We start from the raw sequence: 21586 nt of genomic DNA on the forward strand, positions 1-21586 counted from the left end.
ATGGGTCAGACAGCAGATCCGGAGGGGATTTCGGTGGGCGAAGCTGTCAGTGCGGAACCCAAAGGCTCTCCAACCGAACCCCCTGAGCCCAAAGGCACCGTAGCGGGGTCGATCTGCCCAAAAATGAGGCGCATGGGCTCATAAAATGACTGTAATTGGGGAGGGGTCGCCTTGGCTCGTGGAAACACGCGGAGGCGCGGAGCGGACCCAAAAGCAGGCTCCGAGGACAGAGGACAGAGGCCTAGACTGTCGGTGCTCCTCCCGCGTCGCATTAGCCGAGCGATGGGGTGAAGTCGAAGGATGACAAGATTTCTTCGGGTTCTTCTTCTTCTTAGCTTGACCCGACGACTTCGAGGAGGACGAGTGGTGGTGGCTCCACGAACGATCTCAAGACCCTCCTCTTGAGCGAGACCGAGACTGATGCAGAGTCAAGTGCCAGGCCGCCATAAGCTTGAGGGAACGCTCCTTCAAGGCCTTCGGTGCATGGCCCGGCACTCGGAGCATGACTTCGGGTCGTGGTCACGCTGCAGGCACCACAAACAGACCCGATGCAGATCTGTCACCGACATCATACGGTGACAGTCTTTACAAGGTTTGAAGCCGGTCTTCGAGGACATCCCTCGACGCACCAAAAACTTCACAAAAAACTTGACAAACGAGTCAAAGTCAGTCAAAAAATGGCCTAGGTTAGCTCTCTCCGGATCAGCGTGTGGCGCTGAAAGAAAAGAACTGACGTCATTGTGCTGAGGCGGTGTCTATGTACTACTCCCGACATCATCACGGCGACTACAATGCCAACGATGTCTGTGTAGTCGACCGACGACACCTAACGATGTGCAAGGGTATTGCTCGAAGAAAAATCTCTGGATCCAGTCTGACTCCTGGGGGAAAATTCTAAGGTAAGGAATCTGCAACTAGAAGTCTCTATCAGAATTTAGATTCAGCCAGATCAGTTTTATATTGTAAGGTATTGTAATTGCATTTATATTGCACTTACTACCCTTTGCAAATAATTCAAATGCTTTAGGCTGGGCAGTTCACTACTCCAAAACTCGAGGTTTGTGAATTGTTCAGTGGCTATTGGGACTAGTCTTGTTCTCCTACGGAAGCCTTTCCATACATTTACTCTAGTTTCAATGTGGCACATTAGGATAGTCAGAGATAGGTGTGATATTTATGGGGAGAGTGGGTATAAGAATTTATGCAAATGGCTGGTGGTATTAATTTGAAACTAGTTTTGTTAAATTGCAGGGATATGACTTTTGAAGGATAGATGTGATCTTTGAAACTACGTTCAGGCAATTTGCAGAAATACAATCATAGAGATTAAGGCGAACATACATGTGATTTAGAGTAGTCTGTGGTAAAAAAGAGAAGGCACATACAGGATGGAAAGTGAGTAATTTGGAAGTAAAGCTGATGCAATAATTGGAAGTTTCAAGTCAAGGTCATTTTTCATAGGAATATATAAATGATCCTTTTTTTTAAATGCCCCGCAATCTGAGGCTTCAAAACTGTTGAAAGAAATAATATTTGCATGTGAGACAGTGCTATATTGGCACTAGAATCATGAAAACATTGTATCCCCTGAAAGGCTATGGCAAAACCACCACTTCAGCAAGAACAGCTGATCGCCTCAATCATACTGTTTACCTGCTTGCTAAATGAGCGCATCACTGCACCTGTATGCTCCAAATCTGGTAAAATAGATACTCCTGATACTCAGGGACATATTTATGGCCTGGTTTGCATTGCTCTCACACCATGTAAATTGGTGCAAGAGCAACTATAACCTCAAGTGAGATTTGTGAAGCCAGGCAAGGCCACCTTGCATGGCCCTGAGTGGCTTCATAAATCTCAAATAATGTATCATAATGCAAATCGCTGTGTTACATTACTCCACGCCAGAGAGGCGTTTCCATGAGTGTTGCATGGGTATTCCCACGCAACATCCATGGATTTTGACACACTTCAAGATTTACAAGAACTGGTGAACCTGGGAATGTGCCAAAAAGGCATGCCACCCAAGTAGAGCCATAACAAGGAGAAATATGTGTTCGATGGCATCTGTTGCTGCAGATACACATGTTGTGCACAGTCCGCCATCTGGTGTTGGGTCGGAGTGTTACAAGTTGTTTTTCTTCGAAGAAGTCTTTCGAGTCACGAGACCGAGGGACTCCTCCTCTTTGCTTCCATTGCGCATGGGCGTCGGCTCCATCTTAGATTGTTTTTTTTCCGCCCTCGGGTTCGGACATGTTCCTTTTCGCTCCAGGTTTCGGGACGGAAAGATAGTCAAAACTTCGAAAAACTACGTCGGTATTGTTTCGCTCGGGATCGGGATAGTTAGAATCGACACCGAATCGTGAAGAGCTCCGGTAGCCCTTCGGGGTAATTTCGATCCCCCGTCGGGGCCTGGTCGGCCCGACCGCGTGTAACATAGACACCGATGGAACGGACCCCGTTCCGATTCTGTCCTAAATGCCACAATAAATATCCATATACGGACCAACATTTGGTCTGTAACTTGTGCCTGTCACCCGAGCACAAAGAAGAAACTTGTGAGGCCTGTCGTGCGTTCCGGTCCCGAAAAACGCTCCGTGACCGTCGAGCCAGAAGATTACAGATGGCGTCCACGCCGACAGAACACCGAGAGTTCGAGGAACAAGGAGAAGAGGAGGAAGCCTTCTCCATCCATGAATCGGACTCGGATGAATTCGACGTCGATGAAACTGTGAGTAAGACGTCGAAAAGCACACAGCACAAGAAAACAGACAAGGCCCAGGGGACGCCACTGCCAACTGGCCATGGCTCAACCCATAAAGGTGACCGTCCATCGGCACCGAAAAAGGCCGAACTGGTGCCCAGAACGTCCGACTCGGGTCGAGACACAGGCACGCAACATTCTCGGGACCGAGAAAGTGTTGCCGAAAAAGATCAACGCCGAGAAAGCGGAGCCGACGCTGCTCGACGCAGAGACAGCGGCACCGAGGATGATCGACGCCGAGAAGGCTTGACTCCGAAAAAGAAGAGATTCGCCTCGGAGCCGAAAACAAAAAAAGACACAGTTTCGGTGCCAAAACAACCAGCAACCGAACCCACTACCGGCTCATATTCAGAGGAACAATCATTGTCCTCTCAAATGCGTAAACACAGGTTTGAAGAGGAGTTACAGACTGCTGATGTAGACCATACACAAAAGAGGATCTTCATCCAGAGTGGAACAGGGAAGATTAGCACTCTTCCACCAATCAGGAGAAAAAGGAGACTAGAGTTCCAAACTGAACAACTATCACCACAAGCAAAGGTGGCAAAGAAAGCAACTCCGTCACCCTCTCCTCCACCTGTAACTCAGATATCACCGACACAAACTCCGTCACATTCACCGGCTCACACCACCATGAGCCAAGATGACCAAGATGCTTGGGACCTATACGACGCCCCAGTGTCAGACAATAGTCCAGAGTCATACCCTACCAAGCCCTCACCACCTGAGGACAGCACAGCGTATGCGCAGGTGGTAGCTAGGGCAGCAGATTTCCACAACGTGTCGTTACACACAGAACCTGTCGAGGATGACTTCCTTTTTAACACCCTCTCCTCCACCCATAGCAACTACCAAAGCCTGCCTATGCTTCCAGGAATGCTAAGGCACGCGAAGCAAATCTTCAAAGACATTGTCAAGAGTAGAGCGATCACTCCGAGGGTAGAGAAAAAATATAAAGCACCTCCCACAGACCCTGCTTTTATCACCTCTCAACTGCCACCAGACTCAGTCGTGGTAGGAGCAGCTCGCAAAAGAGCCAATTCACACACATCGGGCGATGCACCACCCCCGGATAAGGAAAGCCGAAAATTCGACGCAGCTGGGAAAAGAGTCGCTGTACAAGCTGCAAGCCAGTGGCGCATCGCAAACTCTCAGGCGCTCCTAGCGCGTTATGACAGAACCCATTGGGACGAGATGCAGCATCTCATCGAGCATCTACCCAAAGAATTTCAAAAGCAGGCAAAACAGGTGGTTGAGGAGGGACAAAACATCTCCAATAACCAAATACGCTCCTCTATGGATGCAGCGGACACAGCTGCAAGGACAATAAACACTGCAGTAACCATCAGAAGGCACGCATGGTTACGCACGTCTGGCTTTAAACCAGAAATACAGCAAGCAGTCCTCAATATGCCGTTCAACGAACAACAATTGTTCGGACCAGAGGTTGACACGGCGATTGAGAAGCTGAAAAAGGACACTGACACAGCCAAGGCCATGGGCGCGCTCTACTCCCCGCAAAGCAGAGGCACTTTCGGCACCTTCCATAAAACAACCTTCAGAGGGGGGTTTCGGGGTCAGGCCACACAAGCCAGCACCGCACAATCAACACCGTCTACCTACCAGGGACAGTACCAAAGGGGAGGTTTTCGGGGCCAGTACAGAGGGGGACAATTCCCGAGAAACCGGGGAACATTTCAAAGCCCCAAAACCCCAACAACCAAACAGTGACTTACAAGTCACTCAACCCCTCCACATAACACCAGTGGGGGGAAGACTAAGTCAGTTTTATCAATCGTGGGTGGATATAACAACAGACACTTGGGTCTTAGCAATTATCCAACATGGTTATTGCATAGAATTTCTACAGATCCCTCCAAATATCCCACCAAAAACACAAAAAATGTCAAAACAGCATTTAGACCTCCTAGAAATAGAAGTTCAAGCACTACTGCAAAAAGAAGCAATAGAACTGGTACCATGTACAGAAATAAACACAGGAGTCTATTCACTGTACTTTCTAATACCCAAAAAGGACAAAACACTGAGGCCAATCTTAGATCTCAGAATACTAAACACCTACATCAAATCAGACCACTTTCACATGGTCACGCTACAGGAGGTGTTACCACTGCTAAAGCAACAAGATTACATGACAACCTTAGATCTCAAAGACGCGTATTTCCACATACCGATACACCCTTCGCACAGGAAATACGTAAGGTTTGTATTCAAGGGAATACACTATCAATTCAAAGTCTTACCGTTCGGTATAACGACCGCACCAAGAGTATTTACCAAATGCCTAGTAGCCGCACACATCAGAAGGCAGCAAATACACGTATCTAGACGATTGGCTAATCAAGACCAACTCGCTAACAAAGTGTTCACAACACACAGAGTATGTCATACAAACCCTCTACAAACTCGGGTTCTCCCTCAACTACAAAAAATCACACATTGTGCCGTGCAAAATACAGCACTACTTAGGAGCGGTAATCAACACAACAAAAGGATTAGCCACTCCGAGTCCACAAAGGGTTCAAAATTTTCACAAGGTCATACAGGCCATGTATCCAACACTAAAAATACAGGCAAAAGTGGTTTTAAAACTCCTAGGCATGATGTCCTCATGCATAGCCATTGTCCCAAACGCAAGACTGCACATGAGGCCCTTACAACAGTGCCTAGCATCACAATGGTCACATGCACAGGGTCACCTTCTAGATCTGTTGTTGATAGACCGCCAAACATACATCTCGCTTCTATGGTGGAACAGTACAAATTTAAACAAAGGGCGGCCGTTCCAAGACCCAGTGCCACAATACGTAATAACAACAGATGCTTCCATGACAGGGTGGGGAGCACACCTCGATCACCACAGCATCCAAGGACAATGGGACGTACATCAAACAAAACTGCATATAAATCACCTCGAATTACTAGCAGTATTCCTGGCGCTAAAAGCATTTCAACCCATCATAACCCACAAATACGTTCTTGTCAAAACAGACAACATGACAACAATGTATTACCTAAACAAGCAAGGGGGAACACACTCGACACAGCTATGTCTCCTAGCACAAAAGATATGGCAATGGGCAATTCACAACCACATTCGCCTAATAGCACAGTTTATTCCAGGGATCCAAAATCAACTAGCAGACAATCTCTCTCGAGATCACCAACAGGTCCACGAATGGGAGATTCACCCCCAAATCCTAAACACTTACTTCAAACTTTGGGGTACACCGCAAATAGACCTTTTTGCAACAAAAGAGAACGCAAAATGCCAAAACTTCGCATCCAGGTACCCACACAGACAGTTTCAAGGCAATGCCCTATGGATGAACTGGTCAGGGAAATTTGCATACGCTTTTCCCCCCTCTCCCTCTCCTTCCATATCTGGTAAACAAATTGAGTCAAAACAAACTCAAGCTCATATTGATAGCACCAACATGGGCAAGACAACCTTGGTACACAACACTACTAGACCTGTCAGTAGTACCACACGTCAAGTTACCCAACAGGCCAGATCTGTTAACACAACACAAACAGCAGATCAGGCATCCAAACCCAGCATCGCTCAATCTAGCAATCTGGCTCCTGAAATCCTAGAATTCGGACATTTAAACCTCACTCAAGAATGTATGAAAGTCATAAAACAAGCTAGAAGACCATCCACTATACACTGCTATGCAAGCAAATGGAAAAGGTTTGTTTGCTACTGCCATAATAATCAAGTTCATCCATTACACGCATCCCCAAAAGATGTAGTGGGATACTTACTACACTTACAAAAGTCAAATCTAGCCTTCTCTTCCATTAAAATACACCTTGCAGCAATATCTGCATACCTGCAGATTACCCATTCAACTTCACTGTTTAGGATACCCGTCATTAAAGCATTTATGGAGGGCCTAAGAAGAATAATACCACCAAGAACACCACCTGTTCCTTCATGGAACCTTAACATCGTCTTGACAAGACTCATGGGACCACCTTTTGAACCCATGCATTCTTGCGAAATACAATTCTTAACCTGGAAAGTTGCATTTCTCATTGCCATCACATCTCTAAGAAGAGTAAGTGAAATTCAGGCGTTTACAATACAAGAACCTTTTATCCAAATACACAAAAATAAGGTTGTACTAAGAACCAATCCTAAATTCCTACCAAAGGTTATTTCACTGTTCCACTTAAATCAAACGGTAGAGTTACCAGTGTTCTTCCCACAGCCAGACTCAGTAGCTGAAAGGGCACTACATACATTAGATGTCAAAAGAGCACTAATGTACTACATCGACAGAACAAAGGAGGTTAGGAAAACAAAACAACTGTTTATTGCATTTCAAAAACCTCATACAGGAAACCCAATATCAAAACAAGGTATAGCCAGATGGATAGTTAAGTGCATCCAAACCTGCTATCTTAAAGCAAAGAGACAACTGCCCATTACACCAAGGGCACACTCAACCAGAAAAAAAGGCGCTACCATGGCATTCCTAGGAAATATTCCAATGCACGAAATATGTAAGGCAGCCACATGGTCCACGCCTCACACATTTACTAAACACTACTGTGTAGACGTGCTATCCGCCCAACAAGCCACAGTAGGTCAAGCCGTACTGAGAACTTTGTTTCAGACTACTTCCACTCCTACAGGCTGAGCCACCGCTTTTGGGGAGATAACTGCTTACTAGTCTATGCACAACATGTGTATCTGCAGCAACAGATGCCATCGAACTGTAAATGTCACTTACCCAGTGTACATCTGTTCGTGGCATTGGTCGCTGCAGATTCACATGTGCCCACCTGCCTCCCCAGGAGCCTGTAGCCGTTGGAAGTTATCTTCAACATTTGTACATTTGTATATATATATTATTTAACCTTAATTTGTACATACTTATTCATTCCATTGCATGGGCACTATTACTAACACACACAACTCCTACCTCACCCTCTGCGGGGAAAACAATCTAAGATGGAGCCGACGCCCATGCGCAATGGAAGCAAAGAGGAGGAGTCCCTCGGTCTCGTGACTCGAAAGACTTCTTCGAAGAAAAACAAGTTGTAACACTCCTACCCAACACCAGATGGCGGACTGTGCACAACATGTGAATCTGCAGCGACCAATGCCACGAACAGATGTACACTGGGTAAGTGACATTTTCATTATTATGTTTATTTCTCCTTGTTGTTTCCTCTTCTATATGTGCTGTACTGTGCAGCACATATAGAAAGAGGAAAAAGCCTCTCAAGATATTGTTTGTACAGGAAGGTGTCCCTTCCTGCACAAAAACAATCATGCATGCTATGCAGGCACCCTTGCACCTGGTGCCCTTGGTGCAAGGGTGCCTGAGTTGGCACTAGGCTTCCAAAAGGGTGCAAGCACAGGGGGAAAGGGCAGGAATGCACCCTATTGGATAAACACAGCACATTCCTGCCCTTTAACTGTGACGCAGGGCACAGCAGTAAGGCGACTTGCTGCGCTGCTCTGTGCCACAAAGCCCATAAATATGGGGCCTCGCTCTTGAACCATGGAAGCAAAGGGAGAAAAAAGTAAGGTAGATCACTTCAGTAGCTCAGTATCTGTCTTATCACAATGCTCCTGACAATCCAGGAAGTTACAAAACATTGTCAGGTCATGACTTATAAACTGAGCTGTCACAGGAAATATATGCGCATCAGTCAGGGATGCTGATCCTAACACCAGGAAAGTGGCTTATAAAGATCGAACACAATGATAGGTGCATAGTACAGCTCTTATTAGAATGCAAGAATATATTACTAACGGGTGGATCTCCATGAGAAAAATAAAAACTTGTGTCAGTTCTGTAAACCCTCTTAGGCCACCAAAGCAGCCAAGATAAGCTGTAGGACTCATTCCCAAACTGCTAATGTTTAGCGGAGGAATGGACCATTCCATGGTGAATGGTGATGCTTGATGTAATGTTAAGCAATGCTTTATTTACTTCTACATGCATTTCACAATTAGAAGCAATGTTCTAAATTGGAATGGTTTTACAAATGTAAGGTAGAGGTTGATAGAATGTGCTTTGCAAATCGGTCTTTCACCACTCCATTCGGACTGTTTTCCACAATGGCACCATTTTCAGTTTATTTTTAGAAATATTTAGGGCATGCATGGGAAAGACAGTGTGGTAAAAGACGACTTCCTATTGAGGGCTCATCCTTTGAGACCATGCAGAAGCAAAATACACACCCAGATGATCAGCCCTAAAAAACTGCTTATGAGCCAGTCTGTAATAGGGGAGTTTTCCTGGGGGCACAACACGCAGAAGCAAACACCCATTACTCTCCCATGTAACTTGGCATTGTAGCCTGAAGAGAATCCACCAAAAAGTACTTTGTCTAATTAGATCCTTCATCACCACCCAGGCATTTCACAAGACTCATCCCCTGTGGGCGTTGCGAATAACATATTTCATAAAGGGAACACCAAGATGTTTGTGACGGTCTGCAACAGTGAAGAGCCTGCACCCAGGCCTCCAAGGAAAAGTTGGCTGATGTTTCCCTAGGTGTGTTATTAGTGAAATATCTGTAAGGGTGTTACTGAACCAATATTACTGTAATGGGTTTAACTGATGCTACGAACTAACTGCTGTTCTTTCCCTGGTGACACCAGCCAACTGCTTGGGTAGCCTTTTGCTTAATAAAGTTGATGGAGCTAGTTTGCAGCATGCAAGGAACCGGGCTATCTAGGTTTTGCCCATCGTATTGTTCTATCAGATTTCTGTAATTATAGTTTGACATTTTGAGTACCTGTAGTTTTACATTGATTTTTTTTTCATTGTCCTTGGAGTTTATCCTTTTTCACATACTTTTTGGCTCTAAAACTGTCTTACAAGTTACTTTGTTAATAATGCAGCCTTGGCTTCCAACTTACAAATTTAGTCTAGACTGCACATTTCTGTGTATTTCTGTATAATTCGCTTGTTTTTTTGGTTAACTAACAGTGGTGGTGTCCGCAGAACTACCACAGTGAGGTCCTCATCTATAATACCTTGGTTTGTATTCTTTTAACACACAGTTAGCTTGTTTTAATTGAAAATCCCCTAAGATTTCACGAACCGCTTTCCTCATTTGATGTACACTGATGCACCTTTTCATAAACTCTCATTGCACACGTGAGAATAAAATATTAGCATTTTCTATATAATACAGAATTCCATATAACCACTATAAAATATATGTATAATTCTTACCATCAGCTGCCTCTGCACGCGTTCATTCTTCTCTGCCTCGGTGATGCGCTCCTCCTCATTGCGGTCGTCTGAGATGCCTTCATTTGTGAGTTCTGCGCTGTAGGTGTTGTTGAACTCTGTGTCATCCTCATACAAGTTGGCATGGAAGTTATCCTTCACAGGCTCATACGCTGGTGGTGGTGGTGGTGGTGGTGGGGGCGGGGGCGGTGCAGTCATCACCATATGTAGCTCCTCCCTAGTTTTGACCAGATCATCTTGGGCTTCTCTAGCCTTTAAATGGAAGCAAATGTATATATTGAACTCACACAGTTCTTGCATACTCGGTGCTGAATAAATCTGTCACAGTGTACTATGTGTCTATAAAAAGGGCATTAACGCCTAATAAATTCAATAGATAGGACACATTGGTCTTGTTTAAGAACATTAAATATGAAAAATACCGACATTATTTCCCATATACACAAGCACTAGTGAATTAGAAAAGCAGAATTAAAGTGTCTTTTCTGACGACATTTAGGGGTCGCCATGGGTCGCAGCTGCGACCCCTGGCACTGCTTTTGCGAACCTGGCCTCAGAGGTGGCACATTCAGTGCCAGGAATACAACAGTTCGTCACTTCAGTTAGAACTCCACGCTCTTTGCTGTCTGTCAATTTATATTGCACTAATAGTGAATAGTAACATAATATCCACTATTAGTGTAATCGAAAATGAAGTACAATTAGCTGGAATATGCCCTTTATTGGCAGTTGAGGTAAAGGTAAGTTAAAAATTCTTGTAAGTGTATGTTGGGTGTGATTGAGGGTGAGGATGTGTTTATGTGAGAGAGTGTGTGCAAGTGTGATTTTGTGTGCATGTGTAAGTATGTCTGTGTGAGTGAAAGTGTAGGTCAAAGGGCATGTGATGTCACTTCTGCTACCCCTGACATTTTTGTGAATTGACGGCCATTAATCACACACAGGACCAGCCAAGAGCTTTTATTGTCCAATGTGAAAAAGCCCAACTACACCTTGTCCCATTTCTGAAAAAATCAATTTTCGACTATTGTAGATCACATATGTCTCTATACACACTTTGAGGAATAAATTAGCTTATGGGATGCTGCAAGTGAGGCAGATGGGCCCAGGACTTCACTTCTCAGAATAACGCGGCTGCCTTCTCTCATCACCACACCCGCAGGCGCATTAAGGGAAGCTGGTTGCTCTGCTGTGCGTGAGACCGGGATGGCCCAGGACTTAACTTCCCAGAATAACGTAGTTGCATTCTGTTATCACCTGCACCCGGAGGCGCTGAAAGGGAAGTTGGTTGCCCTGCTGCGCGTGATGCTGTGAGTGAGGCCGGGGGGCCAGGACTTCACATCCCAGAATAACGCTGCTTCTGTTTTCACCTGCACCCGGAGGCGCATAAAGGGAAGTTGGTTGCTCCGCTGTGCACAACGTGCCCGTGCCAAGCCAGGCCCGTCTTAGCCTGTCATAGCCCGTTAAAGGACAGGCAGGGCCCACTCCCTTGGCGATAAGCTTTTCATGCCTGTCTCAAATGATCAATTATGTTGAAGGGTGTGTATCTAAAAATGCTATTGGTCAGACCACCGATCTCCCTTTACAACGGCCACAGCAGCTTTTGTAGCTCTAGCAGTGTAATTACCTGAAGGCCCTGCTCAGTCCTGTGGCTTGCAGAAGGAGCCACAAGTGGGGGGGGGGGAGTCTACCATTCCAGACAGGGCAGATCATTTTAGAAGGGACACAAGCATAGCTGGCACCCCTCAGGATGTAAGGCTTCTAATTTTTTTGCACCCTCCTGTCATGGTGCGAACAGCCCTCAGAGTCAGGCGTGTTTACCCGTTATAAACCTTCCTCCACCTTCATGCCCCTATGTCTTAATCTGATTTAATGCTGCCGCCAGGCCTATTTGAATCCCAAAGATCACTCATGAATAAGGTGATGTTTTGGGCGAACAGCTGGATACAGAAATTGTGTTTGTCCGGAGGATGGATAGTATTGGGTCGCTGAGGAAAATTTATGCAGGCGACACAATTGTTGTGAATGTTCACAACCCAGCTGTGGCAGGCGATAATTGGCACAAGTGAGTAATGGTATAGTGAAATCTAGCCCCAACTTTTTTTCTGTTAGGATACTTTTATAGGCACTTGCATCAGGTGCCCCCCAAGAAATAATTGGTGTAGGGCCCCCAATAATTTTTAAACTGCCCATTGCATGAATCCTCCCTTATCCCTCAGTAATAGATTAAAGCTGCTATGCAGTATCGAGGACTCTTTGAAGGTAACCTCATACAGTCTTTGAATCCTCTTAGTCTATGAGCAGCAAGCTGGTTTTGCCTTTAATTTTTGCCATCAGGTTATCCCAAATGTGGAGGATGTGATTGCTGAGCATCTTCAGATCAATAACGTTCACAATATTTTTTTGCAAATGGTTGGCCCTCCTGGTTGTGACCCTCCACATGCGGACACTGTTGTGGACACCCTTGTGGTGTCACGACCAGCCTTTGCTTGCACCCCTATTGGCTCAAAGGCTGGCTGTAAGTGTCTGTTTTGGAATGTTGATGGCCTCTCTAGTAAACTGAATAATGCTGAGTGGCATGAACTCTTTCAGAATTATAGCACTGTTTGTTTACAGGAGACCTGTTCTTGTGACACAGTATCCATTGATGGGTTTCTTTTTATCCATAATCTGGCTTTACCTTCCATTGGGGGCCTTCATAAAGGGTGTTTTCGCCCTTGATCCCGGTCACCACTGACTGGACGGTTACTAAAAAGTATCTTGATTCCTCTTATTTTCAGATTGTGATACTTAGAGTTAACCTGGGGGAGACCTTTGTTGTGATACATTGTTATCATCTGAATTTTGTGATTACAATGATCAATATAGTTGTCTCCCTTGATCATGCATTGGATGAAATTCTGCGTGATCTCAAGATGGATTATGTCATAATTTGGGGTAGGGATTTTTACACTTATTATGTCCAATTGCCAAGAATGTCATAGGCGGCCAGATCTGTGGTGATTTGGAGGACTTCGCACAATTTGAACATACACCTTGTGGAGACCATCTTAATGCCATTTTGAATGAGTGGTCAATGTTGACTACAATTGATCTAGTAGGCCTAAGATTCTCAGGGGATGTTACTTATTTTGGCTGGGGAAAGGATAGTTTAATTGATATTACTGCTTTGCCATAAGCCTGCAGATTTAGGGCTTAAGATTTTGTTATTTTATCTAATTGTTTAAGTGATCATTATTCGTTGTCAGTGCCCCTTGCTATATGAGGAGTGATTCATCAAGCAGCTATTAGTGTTCCTCCACTCCTCTTCCATCGTAATAAGGGAATTCTTCGCAAATGGGCCTTGCTGGATCCTCAGGTAGTCCTGAGAGATCTTTTACAGCGGAACAGGGAGTTTACTATATGCCTGGATTTTTAGGCTAATCCTAATTGTGTTTTGCAGGCCTATGAAGGAATCTGCCATAGTGTCTCAGCCCATTTAACTAGTGAGGGACTGCCAAGAGCACCAAAGCCCCAATGGTGGGGTGGTTTGCCTCAAGGTGTTCAAAAGCCCATAGGGAGCTTATCTTTGCCGTGAAGAAGGTCCACAGAGATAAGGAGACTGTAAGCTTGCAGGGCAAAGTACAAATTAGTAATTACTGAGAGAAAGAATGCAATCAGGAGAGAAGCCTTGCAAAAGTTGCACGTTGTAACAAAAATAAATGAAACCTGGCTTTTTGGGGAAATGGTGAATGCTCCTTATTTTACTGATACTAAATAACACTTCCATTGATGTGATCATTCCCCCGAGAACTTGGGTAGAACATTTTTCGAAGCTTTATGAAAGTAATCTGGGTGAGCTCAGTTTTTTAGGCCCTTTTGACCAGCATCATCTACAGCCAATCTGGTAAGTCCCTCGCTAGAAGAGGTACTTTCCGCCCTGGAGCAGTGTACAAGTAACAAGGCCCCTTGACCTGATGGGGTGCCTGTTGATATTTTCCTTGATAATCTGATCTTTGGGCGACAACACTGACTAACGTATTAGGCTTTGCGGTTGCGAACACCCCCTCCTTAAGTCCTGGTCCAGTGTGATAATGGTGCCTATACACAAAAAAAGGCGATAGGGCAGATCTGTGTTGTTACCTCCCTAATCCACTCAGTGATTCTACAAGCAAAATTCTGGGTGGAGTTTTGTTGAGCTGGCTTGAATCTTGGGTGATGGACCAGAGCTGCTTCTCTGAAGTTCAGTATGGCTTTAGGAAATGCCTGGACACAGTGCAGCAGTATCTCAATCTTCACCTAATCATCAGCAAATATACTTTGGTTGAGGAAGGTCGATTACATCTTTATTTTATGGACTTGACCTCTGCATTTGATTGGGTAAACAGGGGCAAGCGCTGGAACAAGACACTAGCTATGGACATTGATTAACCATTGGTCTTATACCTTGCAAAGCTACACAAGGATGTCACGGGTCGCATCAGATATGGTGCAGAAGGAAAATGTACAGACCCTATTAAGATGTCACGTGGTGTGAGGCAAGGGTGTTTGCTTGCTCTGTTTTTCTTCTGCATCTACACAAATGACACAGAAAAATGTTTGAAAGAGGCAAAAACAGATTCTCCAAGGGTGGGCGCTAAGAAATTCCCAGCTCTTTTTTACACCGATGACTGTGTATTCATGTCTGGGTCAGGGGTTCGTCTTCAAAAGCTTTTAAACTAATTTGTCTCTTTTATGGGTGATCTTGGTTTAAAGACGAACTCGGCCAAATTCCAAGTGATGGTTACAGGTGATTCTCACATGGGCTTGAAATCATACCATGTTCAGAGTGAAAGGTTAACAGAGGTAGGAACATTTATGTATTTAGGCCTACCTTTTGATAGTAAAAGCAGCTGGTCTCACCTCATTGACACTAGGTGCCTTCGATTTGCACAGACTATGGAGGCTCTTTTTAAGTTTTCTAAAAGGCTGGGTTCTAGGACCTTGGAGACTCTGCTGGCGATTTACGAGGCACAGTGACGCTCAACAGTCATCTGTGGGGCTGAGGTGTGGGACTCTAGGGATGCCTCAAAGTTAAAAGTGAAAGAGAATGTTTTTTGATGAGGCTCCTGTCCTGTTCCCAACAGCTTGCCAGGCCGCTTGTGTCAGACGGAGCTAGGCATCTGCCCTTTGAAAGATAGTATTGGGCTGGCCCCAGTAATGCTGTGGCATTCAGTATGGACTAAAGGTGAGACTTCTCTGAACCAGGAGATAATTAAAGATTGTTTACCTTTAGAGCAAGCCCTAAGGATTTCATGCATTAGATACATGAAGGAACTCTTGGCAACCCTGGGCAGAGCTGATTGTTTTGTCTTACCATCAAATTTGGCACTAGTTCCTAGACGCCAGCTGAAGCAAGATCTTCTGAGTTTGTTTGCTACACAGTGTCCAACATGAGGGGCAAATGAAGGGTGGAGGAGTATTCTCCATTGGTCACCATAGAGGCTATTGAGCCTTACCTGTTATATCCATTGGAACTTTAGCAAAGGTTCTATCTCATTAGATTCAGGTTTGGTACTGCTCATTTTTTACTAACTTGCCTGAGCAATGTGTATTCTGAGTCCATCCTTGATCCTTGTCCCTGTGACTCCAACTTTTTTGAGTCCATGCTGCAATTTATCTTCTTTTGCACCTTATATTCTGTCCCCAGGAAAAATAATTTGATACCGCTGCTAAAAATCTGAATATTAGGAGGTGCAGGCCTGCCTTATTATATCTTCAGCTTTTACAGTCTAAAAACATATGTTTGAGCATTTCTAAGTTTATTTTTGCTGCTGTGAAACTTAGGCACATATTTATACTTTTTGCTCCGCATTTGCTTCACATTTTGACGCAAAAGCGGCGTGAACTTACAAAAAACAATTATATTTTGTAAGTCTGCGCCGCTTTTGCGTCAAACAATGAAGCAAATGTGACGCAAAAAAAGTATAAATATGGGCCTTAGAGGCTTGGTGGGGAGGTGACTGCTGTATGACTGTATATGAAAAGCATTGAGGGAGTTTTATAATTGTTTTTTTATATTTTTCGTTTTTATTATATATTTTAATGTTGTACTGTCTTTTATGGTGTCTTTACTGAATAAGGAATTCATTGTTTGAAATGAGCTTGCAACTCAATCAAGTGAAAACATTAAAAAACAAGTTACCCTAGTTAGCACAGTTTTAGGGCCAGATTTATACTTTTTTTGCGCTGCATTTGCCTCATTCTTTGACGCAAAAGCGGAGCAAATGTACAAAATATAATTGAATTTGGTAAGTTTGCGCCACTTTTGCATCAAAAAATGACACAAATGCAGTGCTAAAAAAGCACAAATCAGGCCCTTTGTGTCACTGAGTAAATAAAATGTGCTGCTTACATTTCTTTGAAAGTAATTAGTTACATGTGAAAAGTGAGGGATGGCACAAAAGCTATTATTTTTTCCTACAAAAATCATGCAGTACATTTTATTTACTGAGCTATAACAGGCAGAAAACTGCTGTTCAGAGTCATATAAGTGTATTACTATGTGACTGGTGTGGTGATCACTTTTACATGTTCTTTGACCAGCAGGTAACTTGACAACAAAGCAATTAGGCTGGGATAAGATGGTTTTATTGGATGAAAGGATTTTTTTGCTCTAGGCAGAAGGGTGGATGCACCAGGTTAGAGTGTCAGACCTCATGACACTTGACGTTTGTGTGATCACAGTAAGATACGACACATTCACTGGTATGTTGGAGAGGGACAAAGATAAGTGGTGAGATGATACACGGGAATGCTCACAGGAGTGCACCTAGAAGAGTGCCAGGCTTATATTGCACTTGCCATAGAATCCATTTGTGAAATTCCTGCCACAGTGCAGCAATGGAAAAGAGCACACAATAAACCCAACAACTTTGTCCCCTATTGACCTTGAAATCTGCAAACAAGAAACTAAACACAACACATTAACCATGTGCCTAGATGCAGTTTCAGCAAACATCGTGAAAGGTATTAGTAAATCATAAAATCCAAGGCCTATGGAAGTTTCAAATGAACCACATCTACAAAGTCACTGTTGTCGACATTTTCATGATAGGGTCTGGTCAAGGCAATCGCATTGCTATTTCATCTTGGAGTTACAATCTAGGTTTGGATTCACAAGCAGCAGCCATATATTTACCAGATCAGAAAATGCACTCTTGTATTGATCTGGAAGGTCCTCAAGAGGGAGCATTTGCATGGCAATAACAAGGGAACCAGTGAAAAGTTTCCAATATTGGGCATGTTTCAAATATTCACCGGAGGCTCAACAGTCACAAAATTTCCCCAATTGCAGGTTGCTGCAAAAAGAGCTGTGTCATCAGATAATTAAAGATATGCATGATACGAAACAAGAAGGGAGTGCCGAAATTCATTACACAGTCACAAGAATAAATACTGGGGAACAGAATGGATGGTTGGGATAACCTAGTAAAAAGAGGTCAACTCGAATCACATTTATTGATCACTGGTTCACACGTATTTATCAAAAAGGAATCTAGTCTGCTCAGCGTCAGGACCACCAAGCCTACCAGTATTATGACACTCTTAATGGTCTTTACTAATGGTAAATAGGAGTGCTATACAGAAGAGCAGTATCTTGAGCTGCTGGTCATACTGTTGTTGAAAACCCATGACGTTTTGGCTGGCTCGCTATGGCCACTATTATGGATTCTGGCCAAGACGTATGTGGGCCTAGCTCCATTCTAACGCCACATCAGTGTAATTTGTCTGTGGTAATGTGTCGTTAGAAGGCCAAAAACGCTGCACCATATTTACAAAGTGGACCAATGCTTGCACTGCACCACTTTGTAACCCCTTGCGCCACATTATTCCTGTGCCAGGCATAATGTGTGCAAGGGGGGTGTTCCGATGCTTGGGGGCCGAAGAGATGACGCAAATAAATCTCTGAGATTTCTTTGCATCATTTTCATCAGCATTTTTAAAAAGAGGTTCCCATTGTGTTCAATGGGCGTCTGGGTGCTTTGCAGGATAAGCATCATAATTGTTTACGCTAATCCTGCAAAGCACCGGACTCGCATAGAAAATGGTGACGCTAGTCCCTCTGACCGCTATGGTGCACCGTATCTTAAATACGGCGCACACATGGTGGCTTTGAGGGACGGGGTGCTAATGGATGCGAGAAAAGTGGTGCTGCACTGGGTGCAACACCACTTTTCATAAATCTGCTCCTTAGTGCTATATGTATGTGAACAGTGCTGCAAAGCAGATTTTGTACGAATCTGAATAACCTAAAGTACTTTTTTAAGGTCTTAGCGTGACTTGAAAATTGTTAGCAAAACACGTTTCAGTGAAAAAGCAAAGAGGACAAAGAGTTGAAATATGGTCAGAGTGAAAAAAACTGCAAAGAATTATAGCTGCTGGTTCACATTGGTATCCAAAGTGTGCACTGAGAATATTATGCAGGCATTCTTACCCTGTGCTGCCATTCGCCAACCTCATCTTCTTTACGTTTCTTCGCCTCTTCAAGCAGTGAAATCCGGGCTGTAAATTCTGCAAGCTCAGATGCCTGTTGAAATAGAAGTCAACACAGGATGTACCTTGCTTCCAAATTACCTTCTTAGGTCACATACATTGGTCACATACATTGGCAGTAAACGCAGTGGCATGGAGTATCAGGGAGGGTCAATCTCCTTAGTAAGCGACAAAAATGTTCTGTTTTAATAAAATAAAAAATCCATTCCACTGCAGTACAACCACCAGCAGAAGAATCTAACAATACAAACTTGGTTCCATTTGTACCCAATCTTTCTTTTCTCATGGAAGGCCACAAGTGAAGAAAAGTAAGTGAAGAATGTTGGTTGGCAGTTATCAAAATAGGTGACCAAAATCAGAGTATAAATGATGGTATGAAGAACCAAAGGTTGCATTTACCAGCTGCTCCTGGCTCTTCATCTGGTCAGCAGCTTGTCTCTCCAGTTCCTCCTTGGCTCTGATAGCAGCCAGGCGATCAGCCTCCAAGCGTTCGGCCTCTCGCTGGGCTCTTTTGCGCTCCTCTTCCAGTTGAATTGCTTTCTGAATCTGTTCAGAGAGCTCTGTGAACGCAGAAGCCTTTGTTAGATACAGGTAAGCAAACCAAAGTCCTAAACACGTCATGTGCCAAGACCAATCGAGAATGATCTCTATCGAGAATATTGGCATCAAGGGTTTCTAAAGTGTGCTATTTCCACATATACTTGCTAGGGAAAAAAAAGCTCCAAAGGAAAACATATGAAATGGAAATCTGCATCCCAAGTTATATCAACAATTTGCATTTTGAAATGCTTACGCAAGGTCCCCTTAATTCTATAACTAACTAAAAGTTAGAAAGCAGCAAATGATGTAGAAAAACAAGTGGTACAAATAGTGGTGGTATGTGCTCATGCTTGACAAGGCGATTATGTGACCTATTCCTCCACCTCACTGTCACAGCTTACCTCTTTCTGCCCTTTTGGTCTGCTCTTCATACTCCTTTAACCTCAGCATTAAATCCTCTTTCTCTCTCAGCATCTGCTCCTTCTCCTTTTCAATGGCTTCTCTTTTCTTCTTTTCGCCCTCCAACTGTTGCCTGCATGAGACACAACCAAAAACACACAGGTCAAGTAAGAGGTAAGCTTTAAGAAATCAACTTCAGCTGATGGTTGAAGTTGGGGCCCACAGTCACTAATTTTGGGGCACCTGGACCTATTTTTCATCATCAGACTTTTAACAAAAGAGGGAAAAGCAGCAAAGGGAGGAAGGATGAAGAAGAGAAAGAGGGAAAACAGTGTCAACAAGAGAGCGCAGGAATGAAAAGAACCTGCAGGATTGATTGAGATAATGTGACAGGAAGTATATGGTGGTGGATGAAAGAGGCAGGGTGTGGGATCAAGAGAAAAAAGCTTTGGAAATCAGAAACACTGACCGGTGGTCTTCTGAGAAACCCTTTGGGCCCCTGCAGTTATTATATATTTATGTTACAAATTAAGCAGCATTGACCGTAACCATTTACTACGCAACCAAGAATGGCAGAATCTGTCTTCTTTCTTTTGTGCCACTTATGGTAGTGAAAATAAGCTCAAAGACATTTTGAAAAAGCTTTTCTGTTTTTCTTTTGCTTGTGTGTAATTGCTACACAAACAAAAAATGCTTCTTCGTCATAAAAACCACAAAATGCACCACAAAGCCTGGCTTCAGGAAAACATTAATTTTGTTATCTAATCAGCAAAAAAAAAATTCAATGGGAATCTGCTCCATTCTAACAACTATCTCAACATAAGCAAAGTTCTCTAAATGGAAAATTACAATCAGGGGATTTAGTGATATTGTCCAGCCCCTGCTTCCCACCTTTAAATCTGAAGCTCCTATGGACCGTTCCCCACATGCAGGCACTGCATACTATTTTGAAATGGTTGACAATATATCTCAGTGACATAAAGCAATTTCTTAAATGATTCATCCCAGCCCCCACTACTCTCCGTCACATGTGGTGTAGCAGGCATCTGCACTCACTCCAATGCTATTTAATCTGCATATGGAGCCTCTGGGGCAGCTATGTAGCCAACAGTTTCGATGGGTAGTGATATCTCCAAGTTCAGGTCATGACGAACACCATTCAACCATGGATGTCTACCATTTACTTAAAAACAACTAAGACTATGTGTAATTGAGGGTCAGAATTGCCACTTGGTCTCTCAATGTAAATTGTTTCTTGAATGCTGTAGTCCAATCTAGAGGATGAGGGAATAGGAATTCTTCTAAAAATAGCAGAAGTCCTTCACTCCTGTGCATTCCCCGATCCTATGGAGGTCGGGGAAGGCAGATCAGAGGACTACTGCTTGCTATGCCGTTAGGAACACCATGTCTACTAGTGCAGACGGTGTTGAAAATGATAATGGACCGGCCATCCAGTTTAGGTCAGCAAACATTTTCAATGATGCCTCCTCCTTGCAAAACCACTAAGTGAACCATAATAGCTTTGCATGTCACTGGGGGCCAGTGTCCTTTACAAGCAGGAGATCCATTAGGTGGACATCAAAAGTGTCCCTTGTCCCACAGAGGTGTTTCCCTGTAACTACTCCTACTAGGACAATAGAAACAGTCGGAGGGGCACAGACATTGCAATTGTGGCATTGTTTACATGGGTTTTTGCCTATGTTGGCTGGTGAGGAGGAGGTAAATCTTTTGCAACGCTGGCAAGCTCGAAGATCTGACTACCAAATGCTAAAGCAGCTCCTTAAACTCTTGGAGTAGCTATGTCTCACACACATGAAATTCAGTTCACCTTTCCATCACTTTCTGGAGTTTCTCTTCACGGGCCTGTGCTTTCATTTGTTGCACTTCAATTGTGTCAGGCTTTCTTCGTCGCATGTACAGCTCGTGGTTTCCCATGCATAGCTGGAGGATACGCTTGTTAATTCTTAGCCGTGGTGCATAAAATACAAAGTCCTGGAAAGAATGCAAGTACACAAGGACAGAATCAACCACACAGTCAAGAGATTCATTTACAGGGGTTACTACTATGTTAATCAACATTTATAGCACAAGTACCCATGATATGCTTCATAGCATTGATATGGAA

The 21586-nt window shown here is 43.9% G+C and overlaps 1 protein-coding gene across 1 annotated transcript in view; it reads right to left on the reverse strand.

Moving 5' to 3' along the window:
- The window catches only part of EZR (ezrin), a 153519-nt gene that overhangs the window by 7049 nt on the left and 124884 nt on the right, over window positions 1-21586 (reverse strand). The window contains exons 9-13 of the mRNA XM_069234591.1: window positions 21290-21453; window positions 19464-19594; window positions 18922-19082; window positions 18464-18556; window positions 9994-10263 (exon numbers count right to left, since the gene is read on the reverse strand). Of these exons, the coding sequence (XP_069090692.1) occupies window positions 9994-10263; window positions 18464-18556; window positions 18922-19082; window positions 19464-19594; window positions 21290-21453 (819 nt within the window). The remainder of the gene's footprint in view (window positions 1-9993; window positions 10264-18463; window positions 18557-18921; window positions 19083-19463; window positions 19595-21289; window positions 21454-21586) is intronic.

The sequence above is a fragment of the Pleurodeles waltl genome, chromosome 5 (assembly GCF_031143425.1).
Source record: "Pleurodeles waltl isolate 20211129_DDA chromosome 5, aPleWal1.hap1.20221129, whole genome shotgun sequence".
Classification (NCBI taxonomy): Eukaryota; Metazoa; Chordata; class Amphibia; order Caudata; family Salamandridae; genus Pleurodeles; species Pleurodeles waltl.